The sequence below is a fragment of the Cololabis saira genome, chromosome 7, assembly GCF_033807715.1.
Source record: "Cololabis saira isolate AMF1-May2022 chromosome 7, fColSai1.1, whole genome shotgun sequence".
NCBI classification, from domain to species: Eukaryota; Metazoa; Chordata; class Actinopteri; order Beloniformes; family Belonidae; genus Cololabis; species Cololabis saira.
Genome location: NC_084593.1, coordinates 31,620,976 through 31,641,437, shown reverse-complemented (window position 1 = coordinate 31,641,437; position 20,462 = coordinate 31,620,976). Strand labels below are relative to the sequence as shown.

At 39.6% G+C, this 20,462-nt stretch overlaps 3 protein-coding genes across 7 annotated transcripts in view; 1 reads left to right on the top strand and 2 right to left on the bottom strand.

The window, feature by feature from the left end:
* arhgef6 (Rac/Cdc42 guanine nucleotide exchange factor (GEF) 6) overlaps positions 1 to 6,336 on the bottom strand; it is a 31,233-nt gene extending 24,897 nt beyond the window's left edge. For all 3 annotated transcript variants that reach the window (XM_061725610.1, XM_061725611.1, XM_061725612.1), the window contains exons 1-3: positions 6,018 to 6,336; positions 4,570 to 4,653; positions 2,822 to 2,906 (exon numbers count right to left, since the gene is read on the bottom strand). In XM_061725610.1, the coding sequence (XP_061581594.1) occupies positions 2,822 to 2,906; positions 4,570 to 4,653; positions 6,018 to 6,182 (334 nt within the window). In that variant the 5' untranslated portion in view covers positions 6,183 to 6,336. The remainder of the gene's footprint in view (positions 1 to 2,821; positions 2,907 to 4,569; positions 4,654 to 6,017) is intronic.
* Positions 6,337 to 6,815: 479 nt separating this feature from the next.
* Positions 6,816 to 16,714, bottom strand: rbmx (RNA binding motif protein X-linked). 3 transcript variants are annotated; one of them, XR_009782894.1, is made up of 10 exons: positions 16,479 to 16,714; positions 16,267 to 16,389; positions 12,501 to 12,607; positions 12,256 to 12,418; positions 12,028 to 12,171; positions 11,437 to 11,551; positions 9,997 to 10,122; positions 9,820 to 9,911; positions 7,444 to 7,540; positions 6,816 to 6,943 (listed from the first exon to the last, which is right to left on the bottom strand). XR_009782894.1 is itself a non-coding variant. In XM_061725607.1 (9 exons), exons 2-9 carry the CDS (start codon positions 16,373 to 16,375, stop codon positions 8,769 to 8,771), a joined length of 1,173 nt encoding a protein of 390 aa, XP_061581591.1. In that variant the 5' UTR covers positions 16,376 to 16,389; positions 16,479 to 16,714; the 3' UTR covers positions 8,453 to 8,768. The 3 variants fall into 3 exon arrangements, 2 of the variants coding, with proteins under 2 accessions (XP_061581591.1, XP_061581592.1); XM_061725607.1 differs by lacking the exons at positions 6,816 to 6,943; positions 7,444 to 7,540 and adding an exon at positions 8,453 to 9,085; XM_061725608.1 differs by lacking the exons at positions 6,816 to 6,943; positions 7,444 to 7,540 and adding an exon at positions 8,453 to 9,085 and having other exon boundaries at positions 12,289 to 12,418.
* A 1,456-nt stretch (positions 16,715 to 18,170) lies between these two features.
* Positions 18,171 to 20,228, top strand: LOC133447623 (uncharacterized). Its single transcript, XM_061726346.1, has 3 exons — positions 18,171 to 18,206; positions 18,509 to 18,609; positions 18,708 to 20,228. Exons 2-3 carry the CDS (start codon positions 18,509 to 18,511, stop codon positions 19,303 to 19,305), a joined length of 699 nt encoding a protein of 232 aa, XP_061582330.1. The 5' UTR covers positions 18,171 to 18,206; the 3' UTR covers positions 19,306 to 20,228.
* The last annotated feature ends 234 nt before the right edge of the window (positions 20,229 to 20,462 follow it).

The window sequence follows — 20,462 nt, the reverse complement described above, 5'->3', positions numbered from 1 at the left end:
TTTAATGTTACATCCCAACTTCTTCTGATTTGGTATCGAATATCACTTCTACAACTCTGCATTTTGTACAAGTCTTAGTTCAGGGAACACCCTGAAAATTAAATTTATGTTGCTGACACTCTATCCCTCCACAATGCCATCACTCAGCCAGCGCAGCAGAATACTGTGATTCATGCAACAGTAGCTGCCAGCTGTCTCGCAGATTAAGCGCAGCTCTGGAAGCACACTGACAGAGGTATCCATTATGCCGCCGCTATTCCCTTGAAAAGTGACACATGGCTGCACTGCAAACCTCTAACATGCTAACAAGCCGACGCCTTCGTAGATGACGCCCTATCACATGACAAGTGGATGCTTTCTAATTCTTGTTCAAAGCACAGTCGTTTTTTTTTTAAACCAAGAGTTCATCTGAAAGGTTATGAAACTTAAAATCACTTTTACTTATGGGCAGGCTAAGGGGAACACTCTGTGTGATCCTCTTTTACTGACATCATCATCTGGAACCCACCAAATGAAAAAAAAGAAGAAGATTCCCTGCTGTTTTCCATACATACAAAAAAATAAAATTAGGTCAGGGTGATTCACACTGAGGCTTTAGGGATATCACAGACAAGACACTAAATGCAGTGACAGGTAGGGCTCATAGTTCCCAACATACAATAAACCCTTCTCTCTGCAAGGTCCTGTAGCTACTGCTTTTATTTTTATACACATTATTCAAAGCATTTCACCTAAACAAACATAAACGCTGAACATAACCACAAATGGAGTACTTCAGACTAGGAAGAGGATCATGAATAAGCCTCCTGTGTTATATTACAGCATCTAACTTGTGACTTATCTACTTTGAAATTAAGTTATCCCACAAACACGGGGAGGAGCAGCTGCTAGCCTATAAAAAAAGCTTTGAGTATGAATAAGCAACCAGAGATGACAGAAGATTGTGCTCCATGTTTCACATTGTGGCATGAATCTGTTCATTTGAAAGAATTCAACACATTAAGGAGGAAGATGGTTATTCCAGGGGTAACGTTTTTGCAAAGAGGAAGTGCAGTAACAGTAGTGCTGAAACAATCTTGACAGTTAAGTAATAAGTCAAATCTAATATTTCAGTGCAAATGGGAAGGGGGTGTTAGTATTTTTATTGCTTTGCCGTAAAAGCAAATAAAATATCTAAATGTGGGGAAAAAAAAAAAAATCAGCAATTGGAATTTTTTTTTTTGTTTTGTTTTTTATTTAAAATCTAATCCGACTGAGCCAAACTGGGACGGTCAGTGTCTACCTTGTTCTGGCATTTTCAAACTTGCCATTTGAGCAGATTAAAATAAACACTCATCAATATTCGTTGATATGTCATTAGCTACAGTCGTAATAGTATGCCGCATCCACGGGGTCATTTACCTGCAGCACCTGAGGGAACAACGCCACTGCTGTATTCAGACTTTTTAGTTGTGCACGCTCCCAACTGATCACACAACCACACACTGGTCTGAACTTCCTTATACAAATATCTGATGTGTAACAATCACATACTGAAACATACAACATATTGTATAGTGCATAATGTGCAACATCTTCAATGTGAAATACCCTGTATGAAAAAAAGTTTATAAAAATGTTAATAGTACTTCAAGTCTTCAGCGTGTGCACACTAATGTGACTTAAGTTTCCTGACTAGTCTACTGCACAGTTTACTGAACAGTTATCAAAGCAATATCAATGTGTACACTGTCAACAACTAAAAAAAATATATCCTAATAATGGTCTTTTATTTTCCATGTTTTAACTATGGCTTATATCCAGCCATACTTTTTACCCAATACTTAATACCTAGTCCATTAATTATTGACACTGATGTTTTTTCTTATTATCTGGCTTACACTTATCAAACCCTTAAAATGTCATATTGGTTCTTACTCATTCTCTTTTGATACATATTTGATTGTTACTTTATAATTTATTTTGGATACTTGATCCCTTATTTTTAATATTTTGCCTCAATCTCTCTACAATTGCTGCCCCAAATCTCCACCGTAGAACTAAAAGGATCCACTTTTATATTCACATTCAGTAAAGCATGCTCTTGTTGACCACTAATATTAGGAGTCTATTTCAAAAACTCAGAAGGTGGAAGAATAGTTTAAAGAGACCCTGCACAAGGGGGTTCATGGCTTCTGGTTTTTTTTGGCAGCTGTAAACTGGACACTTGATGAAGACCACCATCTCCCTACCCACAAACAAGCATTCCCGTGTAACACAATTGGTCCCAAATTGCTGCAGAGATGCTGCACAGAGAATTATTTTATTTACTGCTTTTATTGAAAAAAAAAATGCATTTGAGACAAGGTTGTACATAACTATAGAAACAATATGCACATATCCAGGTGCAATATTAATCCACTGGGGGCTTGATCTAAATGTGCAGACTAGAGAAAATATTTTACAATATGACATATTATTCAGGGTGCGTGATACCAAGGGGTGCAAATGACATGAGTCAATATGGCACACAGCATGACACAAACACACACGACCAGGCTGGCTGCCCATCTGTTACACACCCAATCACAAATCTGAAGAGTGCCACGGACAGCAAAAACAGTTAGATCTGATTAAGACTTCATTGTGACACACGATCAAGGTATTTGACCTCAAGCTGCATTCTATGCTTACCCTAACATTCAGACATTAAGCACCATATTTCATTTTAAACATAAGTCCTAAAGTGAAGTAGTCATGCAGACGTATGTCACTCAAACCAGATAAAATATTATCAAGCAGTCCCTAAGGTAGGACACAGAGAAACAGCGAAACTCTTTACCTTGTGTGGCGAAGTTGACTGCCAGTAAAGTAGTCAGGACCTTGGAAAAATTCTCTCCACTGTATAACCACTCTGGCTCAAACCCCTGAATGGAAAGGAAGAGAGGGTGAAGTCAGACCAAAACTCCCAAAACCACCTGTTCATGCAAGCTGGAAGCAGAGGAGGAATGAGACACAATTTGATCTTTCATCAAGTTAAATAGATCTGAAGTGTAGGGCTCCTGGAGCTCACACAGACACCAAGACACACACTCTGGAAACACAATGAAAAATAAAACAAAGCAAAAAAACAACACCCACACATAATGAAATATCTAGGTTTTTTTAACATGGCTGTTATGAGACTGAAACAAAAACAGACATGTTCAGCGTGACCCATATTTCCAGACTCAGTTGTTTGTAATAAAAACAGAACCACCCTCATCTGCGATGAACTGCCCACTTGCATGTGGACACAGATGCATGCACACTCACACTGCTTGTGTCGTCTCAGACAGCTATCGTCTTACCTCCTTAGGATAATGTTTCACATTTTAAATAAAACATCTTAAATATAGAGTTTGAGCAGTGTAACCTGTGTCATGAGTTGTGTGCAGAGTTGTACGTGACTGTGGCATCCCCACATGTGTTACCAGTCTTGGGGTCTAGATGGCTTTTGAGATCAACTGAGATTGCAAAAGAGTTTATGGGAAAATGTCTAATGAGTTTCAAAAAGGAAGAAGAAAAAAAAACTAAAAGAAAACTCAGTTGTGACTGAGGTGTTGACCCTGAGGTCTTACCTGGAGGGCGCTTAGTTGTTTGATGACTCAATGTTATGAAAAGGAGGTCTGCAGAACTACGAAAAGTAAGAATTTGCCATCTAATGCGATAATATAGCAAAAACAAAAAACAAAGAAAAACTCAAAATTAGAGTCTGTAGAGTAATTAGGGCTTCCTCTTTCTTCATCTCAGAGCAGAAGTGAAAGCATTATGACTGCTTTCTTTCTGTAGTTACAGGAAAAAGATGCTTTATTTGTTAAAGCAAAACTAAAAAAAAAGAGCAACCTGTGACCCTACAAATCACTAAAGGAAGGGCAGAGTTTGTCAAAGGACCACAGACATCCCCTGGCTGATACATTTGTCCGTGATTCTTTTGAAAACTTCTGTGAGTGACCTAGTGGCTGACTGCAAACGGTCTAATTATGGGCTAAAGCAGAGATGGTGGATGAAAGCATAGAGGAGCTCCCAGTCATAACATGCCAGCTGGGCTGGACTACTAAACCACTAAAGTCAGCCAGGCTTGCTGACTCAATTAGCTGTTTAAAGAAAACCGAGTGATGCGCTTCACAAAAACCAAAGCAGATTATTTATAACGCTGGGAGGGACATTAATGTCTCCAACTGGCTGGTACAAAGACAAGAGTAAACTCCCAACATCTGCAAATGATTTGTCTCTTTCCACTGTCAGGGCATCTTTTTCAACAATACAGGAGGAGGAGGAGGATTTATAAGCTGTGGCCCTAAAGGAAGGATACATTGACCCAACTAGCTGTGTGATTTGGGCATAAAGGAGAAAGAGACCACAAAGAAGTAAATTTGGAAACACTGCAATGATAAAACAGAATGAAGTGATCAGGGTGTCCTTCCTCACGGACTGGTGTGTGGACATGAGTGACAGCGTGCCTGTTTATGTGGGCCCACTCCACATGGCCCACAGGGAGGAAACATAAAAATACACATAAAACCAGACTGACATGAAAGGGGATCTTACCTCCACTTTTAAGGACGAGCATCCTTTTAAAAACTCCTTGATGTTTGAAATGCAGTCGGCTTCAGTCCGCGGATCCTGGCAGTACTGTACACACGGAATAAATATATAATAAACACATATCTCGGCTTGATGTGCCCGACGGACATGTGGAACACACTCATTAACCACTCCGGGCCGACGCTGCCCTCCTCCCAGTCATACTTTAAAGTTTACAAAGTCAAATTGTGGCAGCAGTAACCCACAGTTTCTAACATGACTGGATTCTCGCTGCGTCTCCTTCATGCACATGAACAGCACGGAGCCGCAGGAGACGCAAAGACGCCATATTCAAGCAAAACATCCGCTTTCTGAGCACTCTTTCAAAATTAAAGTCGGTGTATCCTATTAATAAAAATGAGGTAACGTTAAAAAAGCGGGCTATCCAAATATCAAATTGTTCTTCTATATAAAAAAATGTGGTTTGAAAACAAACGATTTGAAATTAATTTATAACTAACACAAATGGGAAGGAAACGATGACTTCCGGTTCTGTTTCTGTGTACTGACGCCGTCGGTACTTATGCCGCGTTCCATTTGTCCTCGGAAGTGGGGATTTCCCAGTTCCCAGTTGGATTTTTCAACTGGAACCCCCCTCGAAGTGGGATTTCCCACTGGGAAAGTGGGAGAGTCTTCACCACCCCCGAGTTCACATTCCAAGATGGCTGCCCGTGTTGTAAACAGTAGAAGAGAGCTCTGTAAAAAATCGTAGCACTTCATTCTAGTTTTGGTCACACTAAATCAGTCGTATACAAGTATTGTTTCAGCATATATATGCTGCTATAGTGTAATTTACATTTTTCATGTGGTACATGCGAACTACAAACTTGTTTTCCGACTTTGTAACTGGAACGCTGATAACTCCGCTGTAACGTCATTCCCAGTTCCGAGTTCCGAGGTAAATGGAACGCAGCTTAGGCAGACAGGTCGCGCCGGGAAGAGCAGCGGTTCAAGAGGAAGTGACGACCTGTGCATTTGCAACTGTTATCAACTTCGGCATCTCGACATTTAACACAAGTTATACGTTTACCGTTATTAAAAAGTGTAAAGGCTCTGGAGCTAATAAAACCCCACCGTTTCACACACACTCGGCTGCAAAGCCGCGCCGCTTTGATGGCCTTTCCTACACTGATCCGCTACTATCAAGAATGCGGAACATATTTTTTCGCTTCACAGGAAACCGCTTTGCCGAATTTGCGTTTGCATTTTTTTTTTTTTAGCAATATTCGATGAAATATTGCATACATGCGAAAACATTAAGGAATAAATAAAACTTAAGTTGGTGTGCTGAATGCAAGGCCGGCTGCAAGGAAAAGTTTCCGTCCGTATCACTTTCATCAAACCACTCCCTTCTTTTTGTATCAAGAGCCGTCGATCATTCGTAATCTTGTTGACTTAAATCAATAGATCACCTTTGGAGTAAAGCCAGGTATGAGCCGCTCCGTGAGCTTGCAGAGGACGACCCCATCCTTCAGTGATGTTTTCAGAAAGTCCTCCGGGTCCGAGATGTTCTTCTTAGGCGAGCTGAGCACTCCCAGAGAAATCAACCATGTCACCGTCTGCTCCTCCGGATTCATAGCTCCACTTGAAGATTATTCCCTATACCCACATTGCTGAAAAGGAAACTGGCGGCCTGTTCCGTATCAATGTGCAACTCACATCCGCACTTCTGCTGGAAGTTTAACAAAAAAAAAAAAAAAAGCGCGGTGGGGGGGGACGATCTTGTTGCTACACGCAGACCTGACTACAGCCTGAAATCGACGCAGAGACTACGCGGTAGGGTTGCGCGTCGCCGCGTGCCCTACGCCGTAAGCTCTGCGTTGGTGTAACGCGGAACCATAAATCAGCCTTAATACCCCTACTGGCAAATACGTACCTCAGCCATCCTCAGGGCTGTTCTGTCCCAGCAGCACATGCTGCACCAGGGCAAGGATCATAAAAGCTTTAATATCCTCACGTTCATCGCTATACTTTATAGTTATTCAGACTTATAGGCATGTCTGGTTATCTTGCAAATAAGTCAATGCTTTTATACTGAACTAAATGGTTATTAAACACCAATCGTATTGATAAGAGTAAACACTGAAAAGCTCCAAGACAAAAAAAAAAAACCCTATAAAATAGTGACCACAAAAATACATCTGTGCATTTAAAGTGTTAAAATGGCACATTACAGCACAAAAACAAAAAAAAAAAACAAGGAAACACTGTTCTTTTAATAGTCTTTATTGACAACACCAGCAACTGATTTTGAGCAAATCTTTAGCCGATCGTCCCACTTCCAACAAGTCGCTCTTGAAATAACTCGGCCAGCACCTTCAGTCGGTTCTGCCAGCTCCTGAAAGACAAGGGAAAAAAGTTGATTTTATAAGTATAATTCAACACACTAAAATGTCAGGTTTACAACATTTCACATGTTACATTTGACAAGTGCAGTCAAAAACAAATGTGTTTAATGTTTTCAGGTGAGACTAAACAGACTTTAAAGGGATGGATTTTGAAACTTCTACAAGGGCCCGAGTCAATGTAAGAAATAAATTAAAGCTTAAAAATAAATGGTGCCTCTGCAAATTGTTGTGAACCATACGAATTATATAATTAAAGACAAAAAAAAAAAGGGACAAAAATCAGATGCACAAATTGCATTCTTTTTTCTTCTCTACTTCTATTCAGTATCAATAACAAAAAAAAAGAAACCACTGTCACATGATATCAGTATCCAACATTGGCCAATACTAAGAGGAAATAAGATCAAAATCATCCCAGTCTAATCAGTCGTCAGCCCCAGGCCACACGGTTGAATTAAGTGATTACAATGAATTTGCTAGACATACTTACACTAGTACACTGGCGCAATGGCTCACTGCGCTGGAATTGGCCCAACAACTTAACTCAGATGCACTGCAAAGGAAGTTTCCATGAAGTGAGATTCATCCTGTAATGAGACCACAGTATTAACACAATGAACTGTTCTTGATTATGTATGAATAAAACATGAAAATGGAGTCCTCCTTAAATCCAACTACAGGTTCCCTTCAGTGATCGTTTCCAGTTCGGTTGTCAGGTTGATGGCGTTTCTCCAGGTGGTGTCCAGTATTTGAATTGGCATGCTCGTAGAAAGGGTTTTGATTCTGAGCAAAGGGTTGTTGTTTTTTTTTTTTTTTTAAACTTATACAGGGCTTTCAGACAAGAAAAAAAAACAACTTGCCATCATTAATTATGATCTAAAACTGCACTGCTGCCAATCTTTTTTGAGGTTGAGGAGATGTAGGCAGAAATGATGGCTTTGAGGGCTCAAATGGAAAATTGGCTGGTGGGGGTAAAAAAAGTTCGAAAAGGGAAGACACTTCTTGAGTTTTTGTCACACTTACAATTTTAACTGCTGAAAAATGTCTACATTGGAAAGGGTTTATTTCAGTCAACTTCCTTTTTGGTTTGTCCCAAGAGGCAAAAGTTTTCTCAAATGTCATCTTTTAAAAATTGAGATTGCAATACAGGACAGTGAGAAACTCATTTACAGATGAGAGAAAGGTTTGCTTTGCTTACCAGCTGTTGACTATCAGTTGAGTTGCTTTTGGTTGTTGCCTTTGGTTTTGTCGTTGCATGCCATCAAAAGGCTCTAGGGCGATGGATCCATTTCCACAGCATATATTAGAACATTTTGACAGTGACATTTTCCTAACCTTGCAGACAGTAGTGTCCAGTTGGAGATGTTTAAGTATGAACTCACGTCACTCCAGAATATAGCACGAACAGACTCACCCATTCACTTTATAGAGAAGATTGTGGTGTCACTTAACAGTCATCCTAGTCATTGCTCTTGTGTTGAAAAATCCATGAGCAGATGTGAAGGTACAACTAAAAGCTTTTATTAAGAGTAGGAAAGCCATACTTATAGGGCATTGCAGAATCCAACATCACTGAACGTACAAAATCTAACACTTGGTAGCTATGCTGTGACATAAGCAAAGGATTACTTTATAAAAAAAAGAAAAAAAATACACAAAAAAAAAAACCTGGGAAAGTCAGGATACAAGTCAGACTAAGCTTCCTATCATACGGTTAAACATGGCTAGTTTGTCCTCTCTTCAAAAGTTCTTCCAAAACATGTCAAGTGTGCACCGACACTATTGTTTGCCTTTCTTGTGATTTCCAAGTCCAGTTCAATATCTGCTGCGAGCCATTCCCCTATCAGGTCGAGCACCGCCACGGCCACCGCGTGGACCTCCACGGCTTGAGCTGCCATACGGGTCACGAGGAGGGTAGCCTCTCTCGGCAGGGGGAGCAGGGCCCCTTTCCTGCCTGCCCATTCGCTCGCCACGGCTGGGTGGATACGGGTCACTTCGACTGCTGGGGTAACTGTCACGACTGCCATAGCCATCCCGGGAGCTGCTGCCATAGTCATCATAACGACTGCTTCCACTGCTTCCACCATAGGGTGGTGGGGGGCCCCGTGAAGGTGGGGCGCTGCGTGAGTTACCTGCAGGGTCAATGGGTCAGGTAATTGGCAACGTTCAATTTATACATTTTAATGCACATCTGGTGCTCACTTTTTGCCAATAGTATTACAAATTTATTGGATGGCATGTATAAATTGCTCATCAAATTTCCGAGACTTAAATTCAACATGGATATTTTAGTTGATATGTGCAGTAATATATCCAAGCACAGGGACTAAGTAGGCGGTGTTACCCATTTCTGCATGCCATTCATTTGAGTAGCCTTTTTTTCCTTTTAGAGTTCCAAGTGTAGGAAAAGATGAAGTTTTCAGACTTGTCTTGATGGTTTGTGAAGGTTACTCCTTGAGGGAGTGCTTTGCTACTGAACAAGAGATATTTCCAAGGATTTTGGGCATTCCTTATGGTTGCAAGGTTTGTGTGGCACATTGAATACTGACTGTCATTTCTGTATGATGTTGCCAAACATTTTCTTGATGACTGCAGCATTAATAGGAGCTGCAACATGTGGACTGAGCTTTTGGATTCAAATCTGTTTCAGTTGACAGGCCAATAGTTACAAATGTTTAAATGAAGAAAATGTACTAATTTAAGTGACAGCCAGGGAGAGAAATGTTTCCTTTGAGGAGGCGAAAACCCAGTTTCTGGTTACTGGATGTGGTGGTAGCCAATGCTGTGATTTGGTTTGTCATTTGACTAACTCTTTGTTGTCCAACAGTGATAATTTTGCCAATCTGCACATGGAGCCATATCTTACCGTAACCATCATACGAATCTCGGTATGAGCCGCCACTTGGACGGTCCATGTAGCCTCTTGGTTCCCGACCGCCTCCATAGCCATCACGATCACTACAAAATAAAAAGGACAATTGTAATCCGGACCAGGTAAAATTCAATCCAGGTCTTTAGCGTTCCATACCAGCCCACACTGTACCTGTATCCTCTGGACATTGAACCATAGTCATCTCGGGAATTGGAATTTGAATATTCTCTGTAAGAGTAGTCTCGTGGCGGTCCATAGTCCCTGGAGTCTCTGGAGTTATAATCGCGACTGGAGTAGCTGGAAAAACAAGATGATAAATTGTAGAGCTGTTCCTGTTATGCTGATGCCATAAATGGTTTTATCTTTTGGAAAATTGCTACATTTCATTTATTTGGGAAATTGGCTGATTTAACAGTGTATGAAGCCATGACATACTGTATTTTCACGACCATAAGGCGCATATAAAGGTCTTATATTTTTTTCAAAATGTGCGGCGTGGCCTATAGCGCAGTGCGGCGTGATTGCGAACGTAGTTGAGACCAACATGAGAAAGACTTTGCCTAAAGAGACGTTTCCAGCAGGAGTCATTAAGGCAAATGAAAAGGGCTGGATGGATGAAGAGATGATGAAAGAGTGGCTGAGACAGGTCTATGTAAGGCGACCAGGTGGTTTCTTCCACGCATCACCATCGCTGTTGATCTGTGACTATGCGTGCCCATCTCACAGCCGATGTGAAAAAAGAAGTGAAACAAATGAACGCTGCGCTTGCTGTTATTCTGGGAGGTCTGACAAAGGAACTCCAACCGCTGGACATCGATGTGAACCGGCCGTTCAAAGTAAGGCTGCGAGCGCCGTGGGAGCGATGGATGACCGATGGAGACCACAGTTTCACAAAGAGTGGAAGGCAGCGCCAGGCAAGTTACGCCACAGTTTGCGGATGGATTGTTGATGCGTGGGCTAACGTGTCTGCTGGCACTGTTTGAGCTTTTGCAAAAGCCGGCATCATTTCCGAGGGGCCGCACGGCAGCGAAAGTGACTGACAGCGAAGAAAGTGGAACCGGCATATTTGATTTAGCGCAGCTGTTTAATTCAGAAACGAAGTATGAGGACTTCGATGGGTTTGATTAATGACGATTACCGGTAATGTGCTCGTTTTATTATTTTATTATTCATTGGTGGTTTAAAAAAAATGTTAGTACTTTGTAATAAAGACTTAAATAAAGCACAATCAAACTCAGTTTTGCTCCCGCTCCATTTTTTAATACACACACTTGTATACTTGTGTGTGTGTGTGTGTGTGTGTGTTGTTGTAAGGCGGTGCAACATGTGTGTGTAGACTGCACCTTTTCGTACGGTGCGCCGTATGCGTGTGTTAAATGCAGTAATGGCACACTTAACTGAGACTGCGCCTTTTCGTACGGTGCGCCGTATGGTCGTGAAAATACGGTAATTTCATAATGCCCATTATAACGTTTATTTAGCCAATCATATTTCCAAAACTGTCACAAAGTATTTAAACATTTTTGGTCCATCTACAAGCATATCTAATGACTCTTCATTTACTCAGGTAGTTTTAAATTATGACACGTAATCAATTGTGAAATTTCCTACCTGTCTTTAGGGTTGTAATGGTCATCTCTTGGTGATGGATAATCATCCCTCCTGGACATCATGGAGTCTCTGCGAGGTGGAGGACCATAGGGATCTCTGTCCCTCGACATAGGAGCTGGAAGGTATAATGACAATTTAGTAAATAAATAGCAGCTAGTCTCAGCACTTGTTTGAACACGAGGCTTGCACAATAGCTGCATGAGAAATTTTGAGCTTGAAGCCCAGGTGTCAGAGGTCAAAAGTCGTGTTACATAAAAGGTAGGAGAGGAAAACAAAAAAAAACTGGAGGAAAATTACCAAGACTTGAGTGTATGTGCGTTTGTCTGTGCAGCCAATTTAGAAACCATAGTATAATACATCACTGTATGCTATATACTAAAAATACCCCAAATATTTGCAGTGAAGAGTATATGTTTTGAATATCACCTGTAGCATAAAACAATTTTCTTATACCCTGTGCAATATGTCACATTGTATAGCCTTGAACACTAAAGTAATGCATCTATTCTACTCAGAATTTGGTGCAGGAAAGTAGTAGTTATGGCACCATTTTAAAAAGGACACGCGACATTTAAGGGAATAGACACTTACGCCTGCCCATAGGACCAGATGGGGCAGATCTCTTGGGTGGGGGGCCTCCATTATGAACTGGGGGGCCTCGTTTCATTGACGGGGGACCTCTGGATGACATTCCTTTGAAGAAGGAATCTCCACTTCCTGAATCCTCATAGTAGTCTTGATGCAGAAGAGATTAAAATGTTAGCACACAACATGAAATGAAACCTATTAGAGTAAAAGTTGCCACTTTGAGTAGCTCACCCCTGGACGGGGGACCCCTCATACCACTAATACCTCCTCTGGAACCACGGGGACCTCTGGGTGGACCCCGACTGCGGTGCATGGGTGGAGGTCCGCGCCTGCCAGCGCTCTCAAACTGAGGCTTTGTAGCTTGCTCTACTTTGATGGGTTTGCCATCAAGAGACTGACAAAACAGACACAATTAAAAAAAAAATGTTTTAAACACAATTTTACGCAAAAATGTTTTAAATGAGAAGAACTATTACCTTTCCATTCATCTCGCGTGCTGCATCCTTGGCATCAGCAGGGTTCTCGAAGGTAACAAAAGCAAAGCCTCTTGATTTGTTTGTTTCACGGTCTTTCATCAAGAGTACTAAAACACAGATGGCAGGCAAAAAACAGATTATAACCAGTTAAATTTATTTTGTTAAAAAAAAAAAAAGGAGAAAAAAATGTTTCTTTTTGCATCTACTTATTTTAGAAAGGAGAGGACGTTGGCGTGTTTGTTCGCCGCTTCTCATATGTGTCAAATTACATAGTTATGCTGATTCCTTAATAACATTTCTTTAAATTTGTCTCAACTCTTAACTGTCTGCTGTTTCTCATCATTTGGGGCGACCACCTGTCATGTGGGGTAACCGACAAATGGCCATTCTGTACCAAATTCAAAATTTAATGTCTATCAGTTTTGGTTCAAATATAAATCATTGGTATAGCATGCATAAGTGGATACTACTTGTACACATTTTAAATCAGTTTTATGAATTTTAGAGTAAAAAAATTATATGCAATGGCTTTATCATGGTGACACTGCCATTATAGATAAAATGTATTTAAAAATGGTTTTCAAAAAATGAAATGACACATGAGTATCTTTCTTGAACAGTTAATTTAATTACTGATACTTATTAAAATATAAATTTTGTTAAGGAAATTATTAATTTTGAGATAAATTACGGTCGCCCCAAAATACTTTAAGGTTGTTGCCCTAACCCTGCATTCACACATTCATTCATACACACATTAAAAACACTAAAATACCTTTGTTTGAAGTTTTCACATACATGTATGTGCACACTACATTCCAAATGTTTGGAAAATGGCCAAATGTATCTTTATTTTAAAAATGGGCCACTCAAAGGCCTTATATTATATATATATATATATATATATATATATATATATATATATATATATATATATATATATATATATGTGTGTGTGTATACATACATGACCTTATGCGTTACATTAACGCACATCCTAGGTCAAATTTGCACTTTAAAACCTCATGTTGTACATCAGGGGTCACCAATCCTGGTCCTCGAGGGCCGGTGTCCTGCATGTTTTAGAGTTTTCTCTGCTTTAACACACCTGATTCTAATTAATCATCGTCATCAGCTTGTCATTGAGGTCTGCACAATTCTCTTAACGACACAGTCACTTTTATCACGGTGCAATGACGTTGGCGTGTTTGTTCGCCGCTTCTCAGTCTGATTTTATTGTTTTATTTTATTATTTTTACCTGTACTTGTTTTAATCTTGTAAGCACTCAGATTTCTTGAATGAAGAGTGCTCTATAAATAAAATATATTTTTTTGCAAAATATTTCCTTTTCCCTATTAATTGTGGCTGTTTTTGGTTCCGGTTTTAGCAGTTTTCCTGTCCAGGTGAAAGGCTTTTTTCCCCCTTTTTAAACAATTAAACTTTCTGATAAAGTAAACAGTTTTTAAAAGTTCAAGGGAAAAACAAAACAGGATTCCTAACAGGGAAAAAAAATGTAATACAATCAGATATGAAGGATTGGTATGCTTGTTTTTTTTTTTTTTTTTTTTTTTTTTTTTTTTCATTAGAAAGGCTACGCCAGAGTCCTTACAAACACAAGGAAACTGGACCACATTACACCGGTCATGAAATCATTACACTGGCTTCCAGTGTTTAAAATCTTACTGCTGGTCTACAAAGCACTGAATGGTCTTGGACCAAAATACATGCTGGATCTGTTGGTTCCTTATGAAGCTCCCAGACCCCTGAGGTTTGTCTGGATCTGGTTTGTTTGTTGTGTGTCCCAAAAAACCGAACCAAGCAAGGTGAGGCAGCGTTCAGTTATTCTGCTCCTCACCGGTGGAACAAACTTTCTGTAGACCTGAGGTCTGCTCCACATGGTGCTACTACACTGCTGTTTGTTTACACTCACGAGGCTGCCAACACGTCCGCCCCGTCCCAGAATGCACCTTGGTGACCAAGCCCTATACTTACCTGCTGTATTCTACTGCCCTTACTTTTTAACAACTTGTGCTTTTTATTATTTTACCTATTTTCCTATAATTTTATTTCATTTATTTGGTATTCAAGCGTACCCCTAAATTAAATACTTTTTGAAAACAGCAAATGAGATGTGTACCTGCGGTACTCTACTGCCCTTAAGGCCCTGACACACCAAGCTGACTGTCGGCCATCGGGCCGTCCATGAGCGTCGGATCGCGTCTGTCGGCCTAGTTTCCCCGGTGTGTCCCGCCCGTCGCCACAGGTCGGCCGCCCGTCGGCAGCTTTTCAGCCGATTCAACATGTCTAATCGGCGTCGGCCGTCGGTCAAACAGCTCACTCTGTGATTGGCTGTTCAGGTAGCGAATCAGTGCACGAGAAGAGAAACGGAAGTGACAAAAGCAAACAAACAGCTTCCGGTTTTCCCTTGTTTTTGAGTGAATACAGACTACCGCTGCCTGCTGGTATGGAGGGGAATTACCTCTCACGCATGCGCAGAACGTACGTGCTAGTTGGCCGTTGGGTGTTATCTTTGCGGTGTGTCTAGTGCTTCTTTTTGAGCCCGACCCAGCCCGATGCGAGCCGACACAGCAGTCGGCCGACAGCGGGCGACGTCGGGTTGGTGTGTCCTCGGCTTTAGTTTTCAGCAACTTGTGCTTTTTATTGTTTTACCTTCTTTTCTCATAATTTAATTTCATTGCATTTGTTATTTACTGTTTAATCGTGTCTTGCCGCTTTTAATGTAAAGCACTTTGAATTACCTTGTGTTGAATTGTGCGATATAAATAAACTTGCCTTGCCTACTACAATCAAAATGTATTACACTACATTTTAACAATCATTTAAAAACAATATCCCCAAAGAAATGCAGTATAGGATTCTTCATAGGCAACATAGAACTCCTGAAATCTTAAACAAATTTGATCCCAGCAGGTCCCCATTATGCATTAAATGCAAAAAGGAGATTGGTACCTACATACACTGTTTCTGGGAATGTCTCAAGATTGCTAGATTTTGGTCCTATGTGGCTAAAGAATTGAGTTCAATTATGAAGTCTACTATCTGTAAAGATCCTGGACAGTTTCTATTAGGGCTGCCATCAAAATTTGCTGTATTGGATCCTGGTAGAGCCAAGCTACTTAGTAAGCTTCTCTGCGTAGCTAGAAAATGCATTTTGTTCAATTGAATTCATGAGAAACCTCCATCAGTAACCCAAAGGTATAGAGAAATCTACAGAGTTCTTCCGATGGAAAGACTCAGTGCCAAATTAAAAAATAGAGACGATAACTTCATGAAAATTTGGTGGCCTCTCATAGACCATTTGCCCAGGGATCTATCTTGCCTTGATTTATAAAGGAAGCGATTCTTTGGATGTTAGACCCCCAGCTGTACTCTTGCAGTTTACCTTCTGATGTGCTTGGTGTGTGCTGTGTTGTATCTATAGATGTGTCGATTGCCCTTTTCTTTTTCCCTTTTTTTTGTATTGTATTCTGTTTTTGATTTATACCTTTTATGTTATTACTGAAAATCAATAAAATATTATGAAAAAAAAACAATATCCCAACAGAACACCACATCTTAAACGTACTCCCTGAAGTGTCTGCGGAGTTTGGAGAGACATGTGGTGCCTTTAACCATAGCAAAGATGGAGTCCATTAGCCTCGCGTTAGAGGCGCCAGTTTAAAAACATGCCATTAAATTACCGAGACTGTCCACATACTCCGTATTCGATGCAAACTAACACTAACACTCGTGTGCTCCCCTCACCTTCCACGATCCGGCCGTACTTGCTGAAGTACTGCTCCAGGGCCTTCTCCGTGGTGTCGGTGTTCAGCCCGCCGATGAACAGCTTCCCCGGTCGGTCTGCCTCCGCCATGCTGCAACACGCTCCTGCACACAACACGAGCCTACTGGTGACTTACATTTGGAGGATTTATCCGCCTTTTCTACGATGATTGGTCATTTCTGTACTGTTTTACCTTAAAGCTTGCGAAGTCTGGAGCTTTTGAACGCTCAAAATGGCGATAAACGCGCCGTTGAATTTGGAGAAATACCTAGCAAATGTTTGGTAATAAAATGCTGGGCTGCTGTTAAAACCGCGTTACTTTACAAACGCAGACACACTGCTGTAAAAACAGGTGAAATAAGCTGGAGCTGGCCCCGGGCTGCTAACGGACCGCCGCTGCGCCAAGTGGTTAACGGCTCCGCCTCTTCTTCTTCTTTGTGGGAGTTTCTTCTTCTCCGTTGGCGGAAATCTGCAAGTTACTGCAGAGACGTGAAGTGCTGCCCCCTGCTGGATAAAGTATGCGTTGTTTATCAGTTTTTATCAGCACCTATTCACTCTCCATCAGTCTGACAACAGTAACCGCCAAAAGTGTTCACATTTTTTTACTTTTATTTAAATAGGGGAAGTGTGTTAGTAATATATATACATATACTCAAAAGAAGCAGAATAGATAGATAGATAGATAGATAGATAGATAGATAGATAGATAGATAGATAGATAGATAGATAGATAGATAGATAGATAGATAGATAGATAGATAGATAGATAGATAGATAGATAGATAGATAGATAGATAGATAGATAGATAGATAGATAGATAGATAGATAGATAGATAGATAGATAGATAGATAGATAGATAGACCTTCACTTTATACTTTATATTTTTACTTATACCACTACAGTCACTCTGTTGACATTCGTATATTTATATATTTTTTGTACATAAGGAGACATGTCCTGTTCATTTTATTCCATTTTATTTCTTGTTCTATTTGATATTTTCAACGTCTTGCTGCTCAGTTGTCCTGCAATTGCCCCTCGGGGATGAATAAAGTTTTCTGAATCTGAATCTAGATAGATAGATAGATAGATAGATAGATAGATAGATAGATAGATAGATAGATAGATAGATAGATAGATAGATAGATAGATAGATAGATAGATAGATAGATAGATAGATAGATAGATAGATAGATAGATAGATAGATAGATAGATAGATAGATAGATAGATAGATAGATAGATAGATAGATAGATAGATAGATAGATAGATAGATAGATACATACATACATACATACATACATACATACATACATACATACATACATACATACATACATACATACATACATACATACATACATACATACATACATACATACATACATACATACATACATACATACATACATACATACATACATACATATACATACATACATGGGTCAAAGACGTGACACTTACTTTTTCTGTCCAATGGAACTTTTTACCTAATAATAAACATAAAAATGAATAAAAAATATAACATGTATGTTAATACCTTCATTCTACATGTGCCCCCTCTTATTTTATTCAAACATGTTGGTTATTGGTCATTTTCTGCCATCTGAAGTGTGAAAACATCATGTGAAGCGACCGTCCAGCCTGTTTGGACAACTGGTTTTAAATCACATTAAAACAATTTAAATATAATCCTTGCCCTATTTGGCATAATTTCAAACTTGTTTTAGATATATTGACAAAGTTATGAAACATTTTTGTACACACATTTCAATACACAAACTAATCTTGTCCGAATATGCTGAAATATCAAATGGGGCGACCATGAAAAAAATACAATTGAGGGACTTTTATTTTGACAATCATCTCAAAGCGGATGTTGCATCATCCGCCATCCACACCGTGAGGTGTACTTGCAGGTCAGTAGTTTCTCTCATCTTTACAATTAAATCCTCTTTCTAACTGCTGCAGTGTATACGTCACATTTTGATATAATGTGGGGCAACCACCCTAAAACTGTAAATAATGAGTTTTATTCGCATATCTATATTTTGAAGGTAAATTTGTTAGTGATATGTAGTGAGAAGTAGCTAGCTTAGATTATATAGCTAACTGTTAGCCTGTTATATTTGATTAAACTTGAAAGCATCATGCATTCATTCTATTTTTCAGTTCATTTTCTAGCTCTATGTATGTCTAACTATATAACTTTTTTTTCTAGATGGCTCGTCAAACCAGTAAACAAAAGTCTGCTCGCTACAGGCAGCGAATCAATGCAGATCCTGTAGCAAGAGCTGAGTATCTTGCCAGGAAAAAAGAAAGGTAAAAATATACAGGTAACTTGCAGTATATACAATGTCATATCACTTTAGTTATTTAGGCTACCTGAATTAGTGACACTGTATACATTATTGTTTCAGCTACCAGAGAAGAAAGCAAAAGGGAAACATTAAATCCATTAAGTCCGATGAACTATCAAAGATAAAGAGGAAGAAGCAGAAAGACTCGTGGAAGGCTTCATCAAAAGGTTACAGGGAGAGGAAAAAAATTGAACAGCTGATTCTGAAAATGACACCACCATCCTTAGAAAACACTCCTCCATGCCCTTGGTACGAACCAATAACTGTAGACCCGACAGCCACTGTACGCCAAGCTGAGAAACCTGAGCCACCTGGGGAACAAGAAGATGTTCTAACTGAGAACCCTGCAAGCTCTCCACCTGAGCCACCTCGCCAACAAGAAAGTGTCCGAGATCTATGTGGAAGATTTGTGATAGTTACCTACGATGAGCTGCCATATGTAGGCCAGGTCCTGAAAGTTGTGGATGAGGAACTGCAGATCAGCTGTATGCAACAGTCTGATGACAAGAACTTGTTCTTGTGGCCAAAAACTCCGGACGTTACTTTCTACCTTAGGAAAGATGTTCACAGTGTCATTTCAGAGCCTACGCGAGCTACCTCACGCTTCTCAAAGTTGATCTGCCAAGACTGGGTAACATTCAGAAATTTCTGGGGTTAAAGAAATGCCTCCAGATTAAGCCTACAATGTGCCTAGAGTTTGGAAAATGCTAATGTTATGTTCAAGTGTTAAATAAAATAGTAAAGAAAATGCAATTTGTTATGTTGAAGTGTTTAATGAAATAGTATGGAAAATGCTGATGTTGAAGTGTTTAATGAAATGAAAAAGCAAAATGCTGATGTTATGATATTTGTGTCAAATGAAATACCGGTAGTAAGGAAAATGCTGATGTTATGTTCAAGTGTTTAATGAAATAGTATGGAAAATGTTAATGTTATGATGTTTGTGTCAAATTACATAGTTATGCTGATTCTTTAATAACATTTCTTTGAATTTGTCTCAACTCTTAACTGTCTGCTGTTTCTCATCATTTGGGGCGACCACCTGTCATGTGGGGTAACCGACAAATGGCCATTCTGTACCAAATTCCAAATTTAATGTCTATCAGTTTTGGTTCAAATATAAATCATTGGTATAGCATGCATAAGTGGATACTACTTGTACACATTTTAAATCAGTTTTATGAATTTTAGAGTAAAAAAATTATATGTAATGGCTTTATCAGGGTGACACTGCCATTATAGATAAAATGTATTTAAAAATGGTTTTCAAAAAATGAAAGGACACATGAGTATCTTTCTTGAACAGTTAATTTAATTACTGATACTTATTAAAATATAAATTTTGTTAAGGAAATTATTAATTTTGAGAATATTACGGTCGCCCCAAAAGACTTTTTTAAGGTTGTTGCCCTAACCCTGCATTCACACATTCATTCATACACACATTAAAAACACTAAAATACCTTTGTTTGAAGTTTTCACATACATGTATGTGCACACTACATTCCAAATGTTTGGAAAATGGCCAAATGTATCTTTATTTAAAAAATGGGCCACTCAAAGGCCTTATATGTAATATATATATATGTGTGTGTGTGTGTGTGTATACATACATGACCTTATGCGTTACATTAACGCACATCCTAGGTCAACTTTGCACAGACTCATATCCGGCACTTTAAAACCTCATGTTGTACATCAGGGGTCACCAATCCTGGTCCTCGAGGGCCGGTGTCCTGCATGTTTTAGAGTTTTTTCTGCTTTAACACACCTGATTCTAATTAATCATCGTCATCAGCTTGTCATTGAGGTCTG